General features: G+C 46.8%; 1 protein-coding gene across 5 annotated transcripts in view; it reads right to left on the minus strand.

Moving 5' to 3' along the window:
- piezo1 (piezo-type mechanosensitive ion channel component 1) overlaps positions 1–18,641 on the minus strand; it is a 157,587-nt gene that overhangs the window by 119,160 nt on the left and 19,786 nt on the right. For 2 of the 5 annotated variants that reach the window (XM_052080973.1, XM_052080977.1), the window contains exons 4-5: positions 11,976–12,117; positions 4,491–4,707 (exon numbers count right to left, since the gene is read on the minus strand). In XM_052080973.1, coding sequence (XP_051936933.1) covers positions 4,491–4,707; positions 11,976–12,117 — 359 coding nt within the window. Of the gene's footprint in view, positions 1–4,490; positions 4,708–5,121; positions 5,325–11,971; positions 12,118–18,641 lie in introns of those variants that run through there. The other 3 variants (XM_052080974.1, XM_052080975.1, XM_052080976.1) reach the window with 3 other exon arrangements.

Consider the following 18,641-nt stretch of genomic DNA (forward strand, 5'->3'; position numbering starts at 1 on the left):
CTTTTATCCAAGCAGATTGTAGATTCATGTCCGGAAAGCCATTCCGCAGGCCCTGTGACGAGGGAGTTTATCCATCCTCTGATTGGTTCAGCTACTATCAGTTCTAATTGGTTTGGCTCTGTGTGTGAGGCCAAATCTTGAATTATGATGGAAGATGAGATTGGACCAGGATTGAAAATTCCTTTTCACTGCATACTTTTCAAGAAAAAATTGACATTATGAAGCTATTTCAACCAAGACTGCTTTGCAGAGTGGCTCTCTCTCTCTCTCTCTCTCTCTCTCTCTCTCTCTCTCTCTCTCTCTCTCTCTCTCTCTCTCTCTCTCTCTCTCTCTCTCTCTCTCTCTCTCTCTCTCTCTCTCTCTCTCTCTCTCTCTCTCTCTCTCTCTCTCTCTCTCTCTCTCTCTCTCTCTCTCTCTCTCAATCCCTCCCTCTCCATATATGTATATATACACGACCACCCTTCCCCGATTGGCTGACTTCTTTCCCGCATGCCTGGCCACAGTCACTTCCGCCTTTTCTCTATATAATATATTATATATATAGATATAGTTGGGTCGGCGCCGCGAGTACGTGCTCACGCTCACACAGCAGAGAGCAGCAAACTATCAACTGCTGAGACGCGCTTCACTCGAGTGATGTTGCTACAGTACGTACATATTATGGAGCAGCTTCCGGACAAACACAAATTGTCCGCCGTGTAGAGCCATTTTGATCTCCTTTTGGAGAATAAGGTATTTATTAAAATCTCCTTGTCTCACCAAGTGCTTCTTGGATTTTTGACATGTCTTATTCCATTGTGTGTGTGTGTTCTCCACAACAGGGGAAATAGCATGATTTAAACGCAACAGACTGAAATTTAAAACACTGGAGCATCTTATTTTTCTAAATCACAATTTGTGAAGACAAAGCCCACAAACAACCTCATTCATATGACTTTTACATTATTGAAACATGTTGAATGATACAATATGAATGTGAATGATATTGTCAAGTGTCAATGTCATCTTTATTGTCAAATATGCTTAATGTATGATATGCAGCATAGATGAAATTTCTTCCTCTCAATACTCAGTGCATATATGCATGCAAACATGCTGTGCATTAAACACACACAGCTAAGAAAGGATAGCAGCTACACTGTATAAAAAAGACATGTAATCTGAACAGTACAGACAATATAACCAATATAAACAGCATAAAAAACAACATAAACAATGGCACTGGTGGCTATTGTGGGTAGAGTGAGGTAGTGCATTGTATACACTTCATCATCAAATCAGTCTGTTCAGTCTGTCAAGTGGGTTGACTGCAGGGATTTTTAAGGTCCAGCAGGTGGCAGTGGTCAGCGACACAGTATCAGCACAGTATCAACACAGTGTGTCATTGTGTCAACACGCCTCATGAGGCCTCATGGACCCATCATTTCATACATAACTACTAGTTATGTATGAGTTATGTATAGGTTGCCCTACACAGACAGGTAGGAGCCTCAGCATTGGCATCTCTAGTGATTTCTACTGTATGCTATTTATTTATTGAAGCGTTCATATTGATTAATAAAATGAATTGTGAAGTATAATATTGTACTGTAGAGGTTTGCAGTTTTTGTCATGATTCGGTTTGGGACCAATAGGTGGCACTGTAGGGCTCCCCCTGCAGCTCCACACCTGTTGGTCATTAGGTAATTAGTGCTTTAAAAGGACTCCCAGCCCGGCCACTCATTGTTGGGTCATGTTTGCTCTTTGCTACTGTCATGTTCGTTTGTTTGCTGTTTGCTTTTGGCTTCTGTCATGTTTGTTTCAGTCAGGTTTTGGTCATTGTTATGTTTTATCTTCAGTCATGTTTTTTGTTTGATACTTTGGACTTTGTTTGTTTTGGATTTAGTTTTCTCTATGTTTTAATACAATTCGTCAAGCACACCCTGTTCCTCCCTCCTGCCTGTTTTTTGGGGTTCACCACCACGTCGCGAACGTGACAGTTCTTAAGGTGATGTATTGGAAGATAAGGGTGAACTGGTGTTTCCCCTTTTGGTAGTATCCTCAAATAAATGAAATGCTTTTCTTTAATACGACACATCGGTCTCTTTCGTATCGATGCATGCAGATGAGAGTGCTTGGAAGAGAGAGTATACAGGCAATCGTCTGCAAATCTGCTAATGTGTTTTTATAAACAGTTTTGTAATACACTCTGCAGTGTGAACGTAGCCATTGTTATATAAAAGACAAATAACAATTTGCCATGCACTTTAAATGAACTGCAAATTTCAGTTTGTAAATCTGTATGTATAGCTGGCACCATTAACAATGAGACCATCTTAGTCTGGTCAAGTATATTTGACATGTTTGTGTGTGGAATTTTCGTGGCCAATTGGAAAACCACGCAATGTGGGTGGAAGATGAAGGAGTGGTGGAAAGCAGGTTCATCGGCAAAAATTCAGCAGCTCGGATCATCACGAGAACCCCCTCCTTCCATCATATCACCGCCATCCTCTGACAGCTCCAATGGCTCCCTGTCAAACTTAGAATTAATTTCAAAATACTTCTCTATGCATCCAAAGCCATCCATAACCTTGCCCCCCCATCTGCCAGATCAAATTTCCATTCCCTCTCGCTCACTCAGGTCCTCATCCTCCCTCCACCTCTCTCTACCCTCTGCCTGTCTCAAGTACAATGGGCTGCAGAGCCTTCAGCTGCTCTGCTCCCAAACTCTGGAACTCACTTCCACCCAATATTCGTAATACAGACTCTCTTCCCACATTCAAAACCCAGCTCAAAACCCTCCTATTCAGACTTGCATATCCACCTTCAATCTTTCTCTTATTTTATTTATAATTTTATCGGTGGTTTTATTATTTGATCTTGGTTGTAAAGTGTCCTTGACAGGGTTCTTACTCTTCCACTTGCTTATTTATGGAGCATTTAATGACTTCTGAGGGCCAATTTAGCCATTTTTAAGGACTTTTCTCCATTCAGCGGGGGATTCACAGTGGATTTAATGCCTGCTCAGCAATACACGGGCTGAACAGAAAGCCACATATCAGCTGGTGTTCAAATCATTGCTGCCAAAAGAAGGGCACATCTTTATTTTTAGGTGCAATCACTTAACCCTTTATTTGACATACTGTATGTCAAAGTTTCACTTTGCAACCTGTATCACAGGTAGGAAAATAAAAAAACGTTAATTCTCAAATAAAACACACACATAAAAATTTTAATTGAGAAAATATAAAACTTCAATTTATTTTCGAAGAAACATAACACGAAGAACAGAGCTAATGGTCATATGGGTCACCTGGACAGGGTTTAGAAAAATCTGGTTTCACGAACAGTAGTACTGATTGCCCATCTTAGAAGTATCCAGTATACCTGAACGGCTGAAATCCATGTCAGAAGTCTAAATCCCAAATGGTCCAACCCTATTATTTTCCCTCCTATCACCTTCAATGATCAGACATGTTTTATAATGAAAAATATGAAACTGCGATGACAATTAGGAAATAGCAGACAGTGACTTAGTTTTCTCCTCTATCTCTTTTGCAAGTTCTTGGCGATCAATTTTCTTCTGTTTTGCTGTGTGCCTCAATGTGTGTCTTTTGGTTTCAACCAAGCAACGAACGTCGCAAATCAAATAAGCTTTGATCTACGACAACAAAAAGCTAGCCTAGCCGAGACAACAGCTAAGCTTAGCTGACGCACACAAAGCAGATAGCAGCGGACTATCGACTGCTGAGACGCGCTTCGCTCGAATGGCGTCGTTACACACTTGTCTGTCACTTGTTGAGATCGATAAATTCGATGAACAGATTTTTCCTGAAAATACGGTAATTATTTGCCGAGCCGGCAACCAAACTATCCATTTACTGCCCCAGGATGGCGTCAATCTATTGTTGTTACCTGGAATGACCTGAAGTGATCACGTGATCATCGTCGGAACTAATCGGAGACGGCGGGAAAAGCAGAGCGGGTACCAGGTCCTACATTTTCTGATAAAACTATGAATTGGAAGGTTGGGGAAAATTACATACACAAATGAAATGAACACCGCACGTTAATTTTTATGGATTTTTATGGATTGTAGAAGATTTCCCTGGAAATTATGGACAATTAAGAACATAATTTTACAACTTGTTTTTTAATTGATTTTTCTGTACTTTAAGGACCTGTACGAACCCTGCTTGAGTGTTGTGAAAGGCGCTTACAAAAGAAATGTATTATTATTATTATTAAAAGAGAAGAGCAAAAGCGCAGACCCTGAATGTAGGGACTTGTGTGTTGTAATTTAACATAGAGTAGCTTCAATGGCCGACTCCTCCCTTATGAACTTCCTCTAGCACATGCTCTTTTCGGATACGTAACACTCAGGTATTTGCAAAAGAGTAGAAATATGCCTCTGGCCATGAGTGAGTTAGCATAAAGTAATTCTAACATTGTTCCTTCTCTTAGCATCTTGTTGTTGTATGTGCGAGTGTGACGGCGAATGCAGCACCTACCAGCCAAAGCGAGTAGGCTCACTGCAAAGATTCTCCAAAGGTCCAGCAGTACTTTATAGACTATGGCCTTGAGACGCTCAGCCAGTTGCTTGGCTAAGGTTGCAGTAGAAAACTCCTGATTGGTGTCACCAGAAAATGATGCTTCATCATCCTCATCATCTGATTCTTGATTAATTTCGCCCTCATTATCTGTTTCTTCTTCTTCTTCTTCTTGGATCTATGTTCAAAGTAGGGAAAAGAATGAGGGTTATTTATTAATTGTACTTAAAAAAAAAAATAGAAGTAAAGGGGTGGGGGGCGTCAAGTCTAACACAGGGGTCGGCAACCCAAAATGTTAAAAGAGCCATACAGGACCAAAAAAAAGCATTTCCAATACAGTGAAACTCCTCTACAACGAAATCATGTTTGCAGCAAGAAATTTTTCACAACAGGGGGCTTTTCACTATAGCAAATTTGATCTTAGATGTAAGCACACACACACACACACAAACGCATGTGTCCTCTATTTTTATTCCGATAGTGCATAAGTATGAGGACACACTTATTTGCTTATTTGACACTTCATATTGTCAGTGTAGAAAGAAAAAAAGGGAAAGAAATTTCGAAATTTATGATCAGCATTCACTTTCACCTTTTCTTGGATAATGTATTTTATTTTGCTTGCTCCGTCTTTCATTTTGATCACTTTTACCCTCTCTTCCAGCATCAGAGCCCTTCTTGTCTTAGCTGCTTGACATCCAAAGGTACTTTTTGTAGCCATTTTAGCAATGCAACGTCCATCCTCGTCTGAATCTAACAATCACAAATACTTCCTGGCATGCAATGAACTTTTCAGCCAGCCACAGAACGCTTTGTCGTCCTCGATGGCCATAGTTAGCTCTCGAAGGCCAAAAACCTTATGCTTACTGGAGCGCTTCTCTCTCATTAGCGCTTCAGTTAGCGTAAGGTTTTTAGCCTTTGAGAGCTAACTATAGCCATCGAGGACGACGAAGCGTCCCGCGGGTGTTTTTAGCATGATAACAAGTAAAGCATTCGCGGAAACGTTCGTTTATTTGAATGTCCGCTTTGTCGTCCTCGATGGCCATAGTTAGCTCTCGAAGGCCAAAAACCTTATGCTTAATGGAGCGCTTCTCTCTCATTAGCGCTTCAGTTAGCGTAAGGTTTTTAGCCTTTGAGAGCTAACTATGGCCATCGAGGACGACGAAGCGTCCCGTGGGTGTTTTTAGCATGATAACAAGTAAAGCATTCGCGGAAACGTTCATTTATTTGAATGTCCGTTGAGCCATAAGCAATTTACTCTGAGCAGCTAATCGGATGCTACGGATCTAGCTTCAGTATCCACACATAGACAGTGAGGTCCCTCTTGGCCAATCAGAGGCCAGGATGATGCTTGGCAAGCCAATGGCAGAGCAGCTATGAGTATGTTGAGTCCAGGAAACTCGCAGCTGTGACCGAAATAAACATTGTTCACTCTGTAAACCAGTGTGGTGGTTGCTGTTGCCTTCTTTCGAACAAAGCAGCAGAGGTCGCTGTTGGATAAGACTTCGTTGTAGCACAGATGAAAGTGGACTTTTCTGAAAATCCCGGAAAAATAAATAAATACACACACAGACACACACACACACAGACACACACACACACCTGGCCGATCGCAGATGAATCAGTTTACACAAAACGCTGTTCAAATACTCAACATTCAATGATTAATCTTCCTTTTGTGTGCACACATGTACCCTTTGTGGCTTCCGATTTCGACGAAATTTCGAAATCTCAGAGAAATGGCGAGGCCATGAGAATGCGAGGCGAGGGTAATACTGTTGTGGTGACGCCATTCAAGCTAAGCGAGCCTCAGCAGTAGATAGTCCGCTGCGCTCTGCTGTGCGTGCTTCAGCGCAAACATGTACGCAAGCGTGTCTTTTGATTTCATCCAATCAGCGCTGACGCAACGAGGACACACAACCAACCTCACACACGACAACAGCTAAGCTAAACTAGCCGAGACGACACTCGAAGTCGGATGGACACGTTTTTCTGCCAATCTGTGTGTTTTCCCTTTTTGATCAAATATATTTTTTACGACAACTGTCTTTTATTCGTTCCACTGGGGTTTAGCGAGTGTGTTTATAAAGAGACGAAAATCTCTTTCCTGTTCCTGAAAGCAAAACAACGAACTCAAACACGTCTTCGTTCAATGTTCTCAACTCATATCCGATTAATTTTAGGCAAATTTTCCTCAATTCTCCGGAGAGATTGTCATAAAAATTTGAAAAACCCGGAATTCCGGGAAAATCCGGAGGACTTTCATCTCTGGTTGTAGTGAATGTCTTCGCGAGGCTGGAGCAGAGAATAGAATTCGTATAACCCAACAGGGGGGTTTTGGTCATATGGGGTGCAGGAGAATGGGAATTGTGTTAATGCGTGAAGATTTTTTCACATAAGGGGGTATTTTCGCCCATGTAGGTTTCGTTCTATCTTTCATATTTAGTGTCTTTATACTGTATTATTAACGGGTCACAAACAATTTTTCTCATTGAAACAACATTTTTAAAATGTTAAAAAAAAAAAAAAGAATAGCTGCTACCGTTAAAACCTTTGACTCACTAATTGACTAACAAATGTCTCCGCAACCATTTGGGAACTTGCAGTTTGGTTTTGCAGTGTATCGGTTGCAGTGTATCGGTGGGCAACTTGACTTTAACAATGTTCAGAACAATCAACTCCTTCATTACTTGGGTATTTCTCATAGGTAAAACATTTCCATTGTTGTCATCTGTTTCTTAATGGGAGTTTTCAGTCTTGTGTCGCGCATAAAGGAACATTTGCTCCTGCAAGTTTGTCAGTTTTAAATTCTGAAGAAGCATTCTGGTTGTGTTACGAGCTTTGCTTTCAACAGCCTTTAAAATGACGTTTAAGCTGACTGTTTGCTGATCACTATCTGGCGTTGGAAACCCAAACCCCAAACAGGTACCTCTTTATTAAAGTCCACCATGTCATCATTAAGATTGGTCAGCCATTGTCCTGCATTGTTGATTGTTCCGCTGCTCTTTGCCATTGTGATCAAGTTATTTGATGAAATGCCTCAGCGCTGTGTGGCACTGTTCACATTCAGTCAAACGGTTATTTGAGTGGCCAAAAGAAAAAAATAGGGCACCTAAGTGGACCAGAAAATTGGAACGATACAGTTTCATTCTCATAAAGCGAATGAAATTTATCCTGGTGTCGACGAGCATTCTTTGTTTCCGTTAGAGGAGTTTCACTGTAGCTTGACTGTTGCATGTGCAGGAAGGTTATAAAGGACACAAACACAGGAGAAACTTGATCACAATAGTTGGGTTTCCATCAAAAGTACAGGACATGTTCCAAGCAACACTTGAAGACATTGTCAACAGTTTCCACTCAATCATCATTGTATCCAATGGTGAAACTGAAATGAAACCCCACTGCAGATTTTAAGAAAGCCTGTGCTTCTTTGAATTTTCATCAATCAAAGCCCTCTCTAATGCCACTGATTTTACGCTTTAGTGCGGCTTTAAGCTGGAGTTTCAACATTTAACAGACAAACACACTCATTCTGCGTCAATGCAAAGTGAATTGCAAAACTGAAAAACCTTTGGCAATAAGGTTTTACCAAGTCCTGTCACATCCATAATAATAATAATAATAATAATAATGCTCTTGCGACGCGGAGGCCCAGTCTCATTCGGCTGGGTCGTCGCAGTGCATAGAGCCGATCAGCTTCACCAGGGTCCGCCAATGACCACGGTCATGGGCCAGGTCCGCTGCATCCTCCAGGGTAAGGCCCTGGTGTTTGAGATCCTCTCTGATGACATCAAGCCATCTGGTGTGGGGTCTGCCGCGTGGCCTTTTCCAGCCGGCTGTCGCTGGATCAAATGAGAAGATGGCACGAGTTGGGTGTTCCGGGGGTAATCGGAGGAGATGACCAAGCCAACGGATGCGCCTCTGAGCGGCCAGTCGGGATGCAGGGGGCTGAAGGGTATGTTTTCGGAGGTCTGAGTTGGAAACATGGAGGTGCCAGCTGATGTTCAAGATGGTTCTGAGTGACCTGGTGTCAAAGCCGTCGATCCTCTTGGCCTGGGTCTTATTTAATGGCCAGGATTCTGCACCATACATGAGGATGGGAAGAACTGCTGAGTTATAAATTCGCATCTTGGTCTTTTGGGACGGGCGGCCCGGTAGTCCAGTGGTTAGCACGTTGGCTTCACAGTGCAGAGGTACCGGGTTCGATTCCAGCTCCGGCCTCCCTGTGTGGAGTTTGCATGTTCTCCCCGGGCCTGCGTGGGTTTTCTCCGGGTGCTCCGGTTTCCTCCCACATTCCAAAAAACATGCATGGCAGGCTGATTGGACGCTTTAAATTGTCCATAGGTGTGAATGTGAGCGTGGATGGTTGTTCGTCTCTGTGTGCCCTGCGATTGGCTGGCAACTGATTCAGGGTGTCCCCCGCCTACTGCCCGAAGACGGCTGGGATAGGCTCCAGCACCCCCCGTGACCCTAGTGAGGATTAAACGGTTCGGAAAATGGATGGATGGATGGATGGTCTTTTGGGACACTGAGTGGTGGCGCCAGAGGGGCCGCCACAGTGACTGCATTGCCGCGGCCGCAAGGGCGCGTCTGCGGTCAATCTCTGGCTTGAGATCGCTGCTGCTGGTAATAGTGGAGCCCAGGTAGATGATGGAATTGACAAATTGCACTTCGTCTGTGCCAAAGATCAGGGGGGAGGGGTTCGGTCCGTCACCGATATACATAAGTTTGGTTTTCTGCCAGCTTACTTGGAGGCCCAGCTTTGTTGCTTCTGTTTGGTATATGGAGAGAGCACTGCTGAGGTGTTGGAGGGAGTTGCTGAACAGGGTGGTGTCATCAGTGTATTCAAGGTCGGTCAGGTGGAAGTTGCCGAGCGACACGCCTGAGACTTGCTCCCGGACTCGGATCATAAGGTGGTCAATGACACAGTTAAATAGGTCAGAAGCGGCCACGCAGCCCTGTCTGACCCCGCTGTTAATGGGGAACCACTCTGAGTCCTTCCCATTCACACGAACACAGCTCTCTGAGTTGTTGTAGAGTCGCTGGAACAATGTGGTTATTTTGGGTGGCACTCCAAGGTATTTAAGAATGTTCCAAAGGGAGAGGTGGTCGACTGTATCAAAGGCAGCTTTGAGATCTATGAAGGCTATAAAAAGATGTTGGTCCTTCCGAAACTCTCTAACCTTCTCAACTGCTGAGATGTTATTTATGGTGGACCGGTTGGGCATGAAGCCAGCTTGTTGGGGGCAGCGATGGCTTCGAATGGCGGGAAGGGCGCGGGTGAGAAGGATGAACAGTTTTGCGGGTATGGAGATCAGTGAGATGCCTCTGTAGTTGTTGCAGAGTTGCTTGTCGCCTTTCCGCTTCCAGAATGGCAGGATAATGCCTCGGGGCCAGTCTGTGGGGGGCTGTTCTGCCACCCACACATGGTTAATGATGTGGGTGAGCCACTGGGCCATGGAGTCACCACCTTCTTTGAGCAGCTCTGCAGTGATGGCACAGATTCCAGGGGCCTTGTGATTTTTTAGTGATTTTATTGCTGCTCTGACCTCGTCGATTGTGACTTTGTCAGTTTTGCAGTTGGGGTTGGGGGTGGTAGAGTTGGCAGCAGTAACAAGACGGGGGTCGGTGGGGACTGGAGGGTGATGAAGGAGGTTGCTGAAGTGCTCTTTCCAGAGTTCAAGGCAGTCTATTTCAGTGGTGATGCGATTTCCACTGGCATCCTTCATGAGGGCGGTCTTGATGTGTGGTCCGATGCGGGTTTGGCGCAGCATTTGAAAGACCTGTCTAAGGTCGTTGCGCTGTGCTGCTGATTCCATGCGTTCGGCCTCTTCTCCCCAGTATCTCTCCCTGTCAGTTGCAATTGCCGCAATCCGTGCTGCATTGAGCCTGCGGTACTCTGTGATATCACCGCGCAGGCGAGCAGCACGGCGGCGGTCAATGATGTCGAGGGTCAGCTGTGAGATCCATGGTTGTTTGGGAAGAGATCTTGATCTTCCCAATACATCCTGGGCAGACTGGTTGACCTTTAATTTGAAAGTCTCCCAGTCTGCGATGTCATCAACAGCGAGAGCGGTGAAGGCGTTGGTGATGAAGCGGAGATATGCGGAGGCAGTGGTGGGGTCGCAGAGTCTGGAAGACATTAAGCGTGGTTGTGGCCTGATAGATGGGTCTAGTCGTATTTTAAGTCTTAGCTGGGCAACCAACAGGCGGTGGTCAGTGTTGCCCAACTGTACACCTCTGAAGATCCTGCAGTTGGTGACGGAGCATCGCCAGCGTCGGGAGATGATGATATGGTCTATCGCCTACCGGGTTCTTCCATCAGGGCTATACCAGGTCCAGTGATGGATCTGCTTGCGGGGGAACCATGTGTCGGTGATACAGAGGTTATTTAAATGGCGGAGGAGAAGCAGACGTTTGCCGTTATCATTTGTGGTGTTACCGACAAAGGTGGTGCCAATGGGTTGTGTGGGGGTTTGGTGAGCTGGTCCTTCTCTGGAGGAAGAAGAGAAGGTTGCATTGGCGTCAGTGAGGATGATGACGATGTCATGTGGTGGGGTTTGGCTAACGACCTGATGGAGTTGGTCGAAGAAGGTGTCCTTCACTGTATCATCGGCGAGTTCTGTGGGGGCATAAGCAACGATGACTGTCATCTTGCCATGTCGGTGGAGGAACCGTGCAGACAGGAGTCGATCGTTAATTGGGATGCAGCTGATAAGTGATTGCCGTGTATGTTTGGACATGGCCAGCGCAACTCCATGGAGGCCCGTCCGGATTTCAGGGCCACTCCATAAGAAGCTGTGTTCTCCTGCTGTAATTTCGCCGCTGCCTTGCCATCTTGATTCACACAGACCCGCCATGGTGATTTTGTAGCGGGAGAGCTCCAAGGACAGCAGTGAAGGAGCTCCAGCCCGAAGAAGCGTTCGGACATTCAATGTGGCAATGCGCGTCTTCAGGCGTAGGTCAATCCGTACTCGTTGGTCGGGGGAGTTCCTATGTCTTGTCTCGGTTTGGGCAGTCTGGTTTCTTCTGGTCGGTTTCGTAACAATTAATTTCTCCTGAGTGGGTTGTTGGCCCTCTGCAGGATAGTCGGATGATGGGGCTGCCATCTCAGCGGCGTACCGACACACCGTTGGGACCTTGTTAGTCTGGAACCTACCCGAAGACCGGCCAGCCAAGGGAGACCCTACCTGGAGCAAGCTCCAGACGGTAACGCTCTCCGGATCATTGGAACACACAAGCCTCCTTGCCACGGCAAGGCCAGGACCCACAAGGAGGTGTCACATCCATACTGTCACATCTATAGTTTTTATTATTGTTCCAAAATCCCTAATAATAATAATAATAATAATAATAATAATAATAATACATTTTATTTTCAGCGCCTTTCAAGACACCCAAGGACACTAACAGTTTCTGTGGTAAAATCCCATGATAACAACTTACTGTTGTAATATTGGTTGCAGCCAGTATTTCTCTGTTTGTGACCAATCTTCTACAAAGGATGATGGTTATCAAAGAAATCCCACAGAGCATCAGGTCAGGACTCAGAAGGCGCAATACAGTCCAAGGATCCTTCAGTGGAAGCCTGAAGAAATCACATTGAGTAGTCAAATATTTGATTTTAAACTACACTATATGTAATATACAAAATCACTTATATTCTCATTCATTTGACACACACACACACACACACACACACACACACACAAAATTAATTTCGAACAATGATCTATCGTCCTTTCAATGGGCTTCCATTTGTGTGTTTTCAAGTCAAGTCAAGCTCTATTGTCAAATAAGCTCTATGTGCAACATACAGCACAGCTGAAATGACCTTCCTCTCTCAACCACAGTGCAAACATGCAGTGCATTGAAACACATACAGCTAAAATATAACGGCAGTAAACTGAACTGCCCATGTAACAAAGCATGCAATGCTATTCTATGTGTAAACCGCAATAAAACGAATGACATAGCTCAGACGTTGCCCGGCCAAACAAGGTCTGCGTCAGGTGCTGGCGAACCAGAGCAACTTGATGAAAAAAGGGCTACTGGAACAAAGCGGAGATGGGCGAGATGTGATAACATGGCTCTGTTGGAATGCCACTACTCAAGCAACCCTAGTCAGAGGGGTTACATGCAGAGAATGTGGGCTAAATGGTTACTTCGAAACCCACAGTCACGGTTGACCACAAAATAACTCGTTGCTCAGTGTTCCAACATCCACAAACGGCAGGTTCCATGGTGAAGGGCCCCAGGCTGCCAGATCAGAGGAGGAGGTCATACCAAAGATTGGGAGGCAAGCCCCAATGAATGCAGATGATGATATTGGGAGGCCAGCCCCAATGAATGAAATGCTGAGCACTCGGGGCAGTGACCCCCAAACTAGATGAGGGGTTGCAACAGATCCCGGGAACAACATCGGACATCTCAGTCCAGAAATGTGCAGTGCTGGGAACAGCAAGGATACTGCGCAGAACCCTCAAGCTTTCTGGCCTCTGGTAGAGGACCCGAGCTGAATGAGGGACGGACACCACGCGAGGGGTGAGACGAGGATTTTTATATTAAAAATCGCAGTATCCTTGTTGTTCCCAGCACTGCACATTTCTGGACTGAGATGTCCGATGTTGTTCCCGGGATCTGTTGCAGCCACTCATCTAGTTTGGGGGTCACTGCCCCGAGTGCTCCGACCACCACAGGCACGACTGTCACCTTTACCTTCCAGGCTCTCTCCAGCACCTCTCTGAGCCCTTGGTATTTCTCGAGTTTCTCATGTTCCTTCTTCCTGATGTTTCCATCACTTGGGACCGCTACATCCACTACAACGGCTTTCCTCTGCCCTTTATCTAAGATCACGATATCTGGTTGGTTCGCCATTACCATCTTGTCAGTCTGGATCTGGAAGTCCCACAGGATCTTCGCTCTGTCATTCTCCACCACCTTCGGAGGTGTTTCCCATTTTCACCTTGGGGTTTCCAGTCCATACTCTGCACAGATGTTTCGGTAGACTATGCCAGCCACCTGGTTATGGCGTTCCATGTAGGCTTTCCCTGCCAGCATCTTACACCCTGCAGTTATGTGTTGGATCGTCTCAGGGCGAAGCTCTCAATTTACCGGTCGATCTACGTCCCAACCCTCACCTATGGTCACGAGCTATGGGTCATGACCGAAAGAACGAGATCCCGGATACAAGCGGCCGAAATGAGTTTTCTCCGCAGGGTGTCCGGGCTCTCCCTTAGAGATAAGGTGAGAAGCTCGGTCATCCGGGAGGGGCTCGGAGTCGAGCCGCTTCTCCTCCACATCGAGAGGAGCCAGATGAGGTGGCTTGGGCATCTGATTCGGATGCCTCCTGAGCGCCTCCCCGGTGAGGTGTTCCGGTCATGTCCCACCGGGAGGAGACCCCGAGGAAGACCCAGGACACGCTGGAGAGACTATGTCACCCAGCTTGCCTGGGAACGACTCGGGATCCCCCGGGGAGAGCTGGAAGAAGTAGCTAGGGAGAGGGAAGTCTGGGCTTCCCTGCTAAAGCTGTTGCCCCCGCGACCCGGCCCCGGATAAGCGGTAGATGATGGATGGATGGATGGATCGTCTCAGGTGCCTCTTTGCACAACTTCACCTTGGGTCTTGTCTGATGTGGTATATCTGGGCCTCGATGCCTCTGGTGCTCAAGGCCTGCTCCTGAGCAGCCAGGATGAGTGCCTCTGTGCTGTCCTTCAGGCCAGCCCTCTCTAGCCACTGATAGGACTTCTTGAGATCAGCCACTTCAGTTATGGTCCGGTGGTACATCCCGTGTAGGGGCTTGTCCTCCCATGATGGTCCCTCTTCCAGCGCCTCATCTTCTGTTCCCCATTGTCTGAGACATTCTCTGAGTACGTCATCCATTGGAGCCTTCTCCTTGATGTATTCATGGAGCTTGGATGTTTCATCCTGGACAGTGGCTCTCACACTCACTAGTCCCCGGCCTCCTTCCTTTCGGCTTGCGTACAGTCTCAGGGTGCTGGATTTGGGATGGAACCCTCCATGCATGGTTAGGAGCTTTCGGGTCTTAACGTCCGTGCTCTGAATCTCTTCCTTTGGCCACCTTATTATTCCTGCAGGGTATCTGATCACTGCCAGGGCATAGCTGTTTATTGCCCGGGTCTTATTCTTGCCATTGAGCTGGCTTCTTAGGACTTGCCTCACTCGCTGGAGGTATTTGGCCGTAGCCGCTTTCCTTGTTGCCAGTTCGAGGTTGCCATTGGCTTGTGGTATACCAAGGTACTTGTAGCTGTTCTCAATGTCTGCTATTGTTCCTTCAGGGAGTGAGAGCCATTCAGTGCGGACTACCTTTCCTCTCTTAGTCACCATCCGACTACATTTCTCAAGCCCGAATGACATCTCGATGTCGCTGCTATAGATCCTGGTTGTGTGGATCAGGGAGTCTATGTCCCTTTCGCTCTTAGCATACAGCTCTATGTCATCCATGTAGAGTAGGTGACTGATTGTAGCTCCATTTCTGAGGCGGTATCCATAGCCTGTCTTGGTGATTACTTGGCTTAGGGGGTTCAGTCCTATGCAGAACAGCAGTGGGGAGAGTGCATCACCTTGGTATATGCCACATTTGATGGACACTTGGATAAGTGGCTTGCCATTGGCTTCAAGTGTGGTTTTCCACATCCTCATCAAGTTCGCAACGAAGGCTCTTAGGGTCCTGTTCACCTTATACAACTCCTAGCATTCAGTGATCCATGTATGTGGCATTGAGTCATAGGATTTCTTGTAATCAATTGAAGCTGTGCACAGGTTGGTACGTCGGGACCTGCAGTCTTGTGCGACTGTTCTGTCAACCAGGAGCTGATGTTTGGCTCCTCTGGTATCTCTACCAATGCCCTTCTGTGCTTCGCTCATGTATTGATCCATGTCCACTTATCTTAGCCGCAATGATGCCTGACATGAGCTTCCATGTTGTGGAGAGACAGGTTATTGGCCGATAGTTGGATGGGGCTTCGAGGGATCCTTCATGATCAGGATCGTTCGCCCTTCAGTTAGCCATCCTGGGTGAGTCCCATCCCTCAGCAGCTGGTTCAATTGTGCTGCTAGGCGCTCATGGAGTGCTGTGAGTTTCTTTAGCCAGTAGGTGTGGACCATGTCCGGGCCTGGTGCTGTCCAGTTCTTCATATCTGAGACTCTTTCCTGTATGTCTGCCACTGTTATGGTAACTGGGTTCTGTTCAGGGAGGTTGCTGTGCTCCTCTCTCAGGGTCACCAGCCATTGTGCACTGCTGTTATGTGCAACCTCCTTTCCAGTACCTTTCAGTTTCCAGTCTTGGTGGGTCAGCTCTGTTTTTAGGACCCTGCCACTGAGAGTACACTTTCGCAGGTTGTGTTGCGAACAGCCTGTTTATTCGTCTGGCCTCATTCTCTTTCGTGTACCGCTTTAGGCGACTGGACAATGCTTGGAGCCTTTGTTTGGCAGTTTCGAGTGCTTCACGTATGGTCATCTGGATGTACCTCTCGGGTATCGGCCTTTTCATCACACCTCTCTGGGCCTCCGTCAATTGACTCACATCTTTCCGGGCCGCCTTGATCTTAGCCTCCAACCGTCTTTTCCATGGTGGGTAACGTATCTCATGGCTTCCATGGTTGCTCTTATAGCCCAGAGTCTCCAGGATCACTGATGCTGAAGCGTCATTGGTTTCTGTGATCGTTACGGTAGGGATCGCCCTCAGTGCTGCATTCACACTTTCTATGAGACTTTCAGATGGTACTTCACACAGCCGTTGTAATCGGTTTCTAGGTTGCCCAGCTTTCATTCTCGCCATGATCTTCGCTTTCAGGTCAGTTGCTGCCTCGCTCAGCATTTCATTCATTGGGGCTGGCCACCCAATCTCATCATCTGCATTCATTGGGGCTTGCCTCCCAATCGCTTGTATGACCTCCTCCTCTGATCTGGCAGCCTGGGGCCCTTCACCATGGAACCTGCGTTGTACCTCATCAATCTCAAGTTGTGACAGCAGTTGCCGTTTGTGGATGTTGGAACACTGAGCTACTAGTTGTTTCGTGGTCAACCGTGACTGTGGGTTTCGAAGTAACCATTTAGCCCACATTCCCTGCATGTAACCCCTCTGACTAGGGTTGCTTGAGTAGTAGCATTCCAACAGAGCCATGTTATCGCATCTCGCCCATCTCCGCTTTGTTCCAGTAGCCCATTTTCGTCAAGGTGCTCTGGTTCCCCAGCACCTGACGCAGTCCGGGCGACGTCATGTCATTCGTTTTATTGTCTCTCATCATTGTATGAGGTAGGCATTAGCGTGAAGGATCTTGCCCAAGGACCCACACTGGATGGTGTTAAGTGCTAATTTTTGCCCCAAGCGGGATTCGAACCACCGTCTCCCTTATGCCAAACTGATGCCTTACCGCTCTATATATATATATATATATATAGAGCGGCTGGATAGCTCAGTTGGTAAGGCATCGGTTTGGCATACGGGAGACGGTGGTTCGAATCCCGCTTGGGGCAAAAATGAGCACATAACACCATCCAGTGTGGGTCCTTGGGCAAGATCCTTCACGCTAATGCCTACCTCATACAATGATGAGAGACAATAAAACGAATGACATGCCGGCTCAGACGTCGCCCGGCCAAACAAGGTCTGCGTCAGGTGCTGGGGAACCAGAGCACCTTGATGAAAAATGGGCTACTGGAACAAAGCGGAGATGGGCGAGATGCGATAACATGGCTCTGTTGGAATGCTACTACTCAAGCAACCCTAGTCAGAGGGGTTACATGCAGAGAATGTGGGCTAAATGGTTACTTCGAAACCCACAGTCACGGTTGACCGCGAAACAACTAGTAGCTCAGTGTTCCAACATCCACAAACGGCAACTGCTGTCACAACTTGAGATTGATGAGGTACAACGCAGGTTCCATGGTGAAGGGCCCCAGGCTGCCAGATCAGAGGAGGAGGTCATACAAGAGATTGGGAGGCAAGCCCCAATGAATGCAGATGATGAGATTGGGTGGCCAGCCCCAATGAATGAAATGCTGAGCGAGGAAGCAACTGACCTGAAAGCTAAGATCATGGCAAGAATGAAAGCTGGGCAACCTAGAAACCGATTACAACGGCTATGTGAAGTACCATCTGAAAGTCTCATAGAAAGTGTGAATGCAGCACTGAGGGCGATCCCTACCGTAACGATCACAGAAACCAATGAGCTGATATACGCTTCAGCATCAGTGATCCTGGAGACTCTGGGCTATAAGAGCAACCATGGAAGCCATGAGATACGTTACCCACCATGGAAAAGACGGTTGGAGGCTAAGATCAAGGCGGCCCGGAAAGATGTGAGTCAATTGACGGAGGCCCAGAGAGGTGTGATGAAAAGGCCGATACCCGAGAGGTACATCCAGATGACCATACCTGAAGCACTCGAAACTGCCAAACAAAGGCTCCAAGCCTTGTCCAGTCGCCTAAAGCGGTACACGAAAGAGAATGAGGCCAGACGAATAAACAGGCTGTTCGCAACACAACCTGCGAAAGTGTACGCTCAGTGGCAGGGTCCTAACAACAGAGCTGACCCACCAAGACTGGAAACTGAAAGGTACTGGAAAGGCATATGGGAGAAGGAGGTTGCACATAACAGCAATGCACAATGGCTGGTGACCCTGAGAGAGGAACACAGCAACCTCCCTGAACAGAACCCGGTTACCATAACAGTGGCAGACATACAGGAAAGAGTCTCAGATATGAAGAACTGGACAGCACCAGGCCCGGACATGGTCCACACTTACTGGCTAAAGAAACTCACAGCACTCCATGAGCGCCTAGCAGTACAAATGAACCAGCTGCTGAGGGATGGGACTCACCCAGAATGGCTAACCGCAGGGCGAACGATCCTGATCATGAAGGATCCCTCGAAGGGTGCAGCCCCATCCAACTATCGGCCAATAACCTGTCTCTCCACAACATGGAAGCTCATGTCAGGCATCATTGCGGCTAAGATAAGTGGACACATGGATCAATACATGAACGAAGCACAGAAGGGCATTGGTAGAGATACCAGAGGAGCCAAACATCAGCTCCTGGTTGACAGAACAGTCGCACAAGACTGCAGGTCCCGACGTACCAACCTG

Source organism: Hippocampus zosterae, chromosome 11 (assembly GCF_025434085.1).
Source record: "Hippocampus zosterae strain Florida chromosome 11, ASM2543408v3, whole genome shotgun sequence".
Classification (NCBI taxonomy): domain Eukaryota; kingdom Metazoa; phylum Chordata; class Actinopteri; order Syngnathiformes; family Syngnathidae; genus Hippocampus; species Hippocampus zosterae.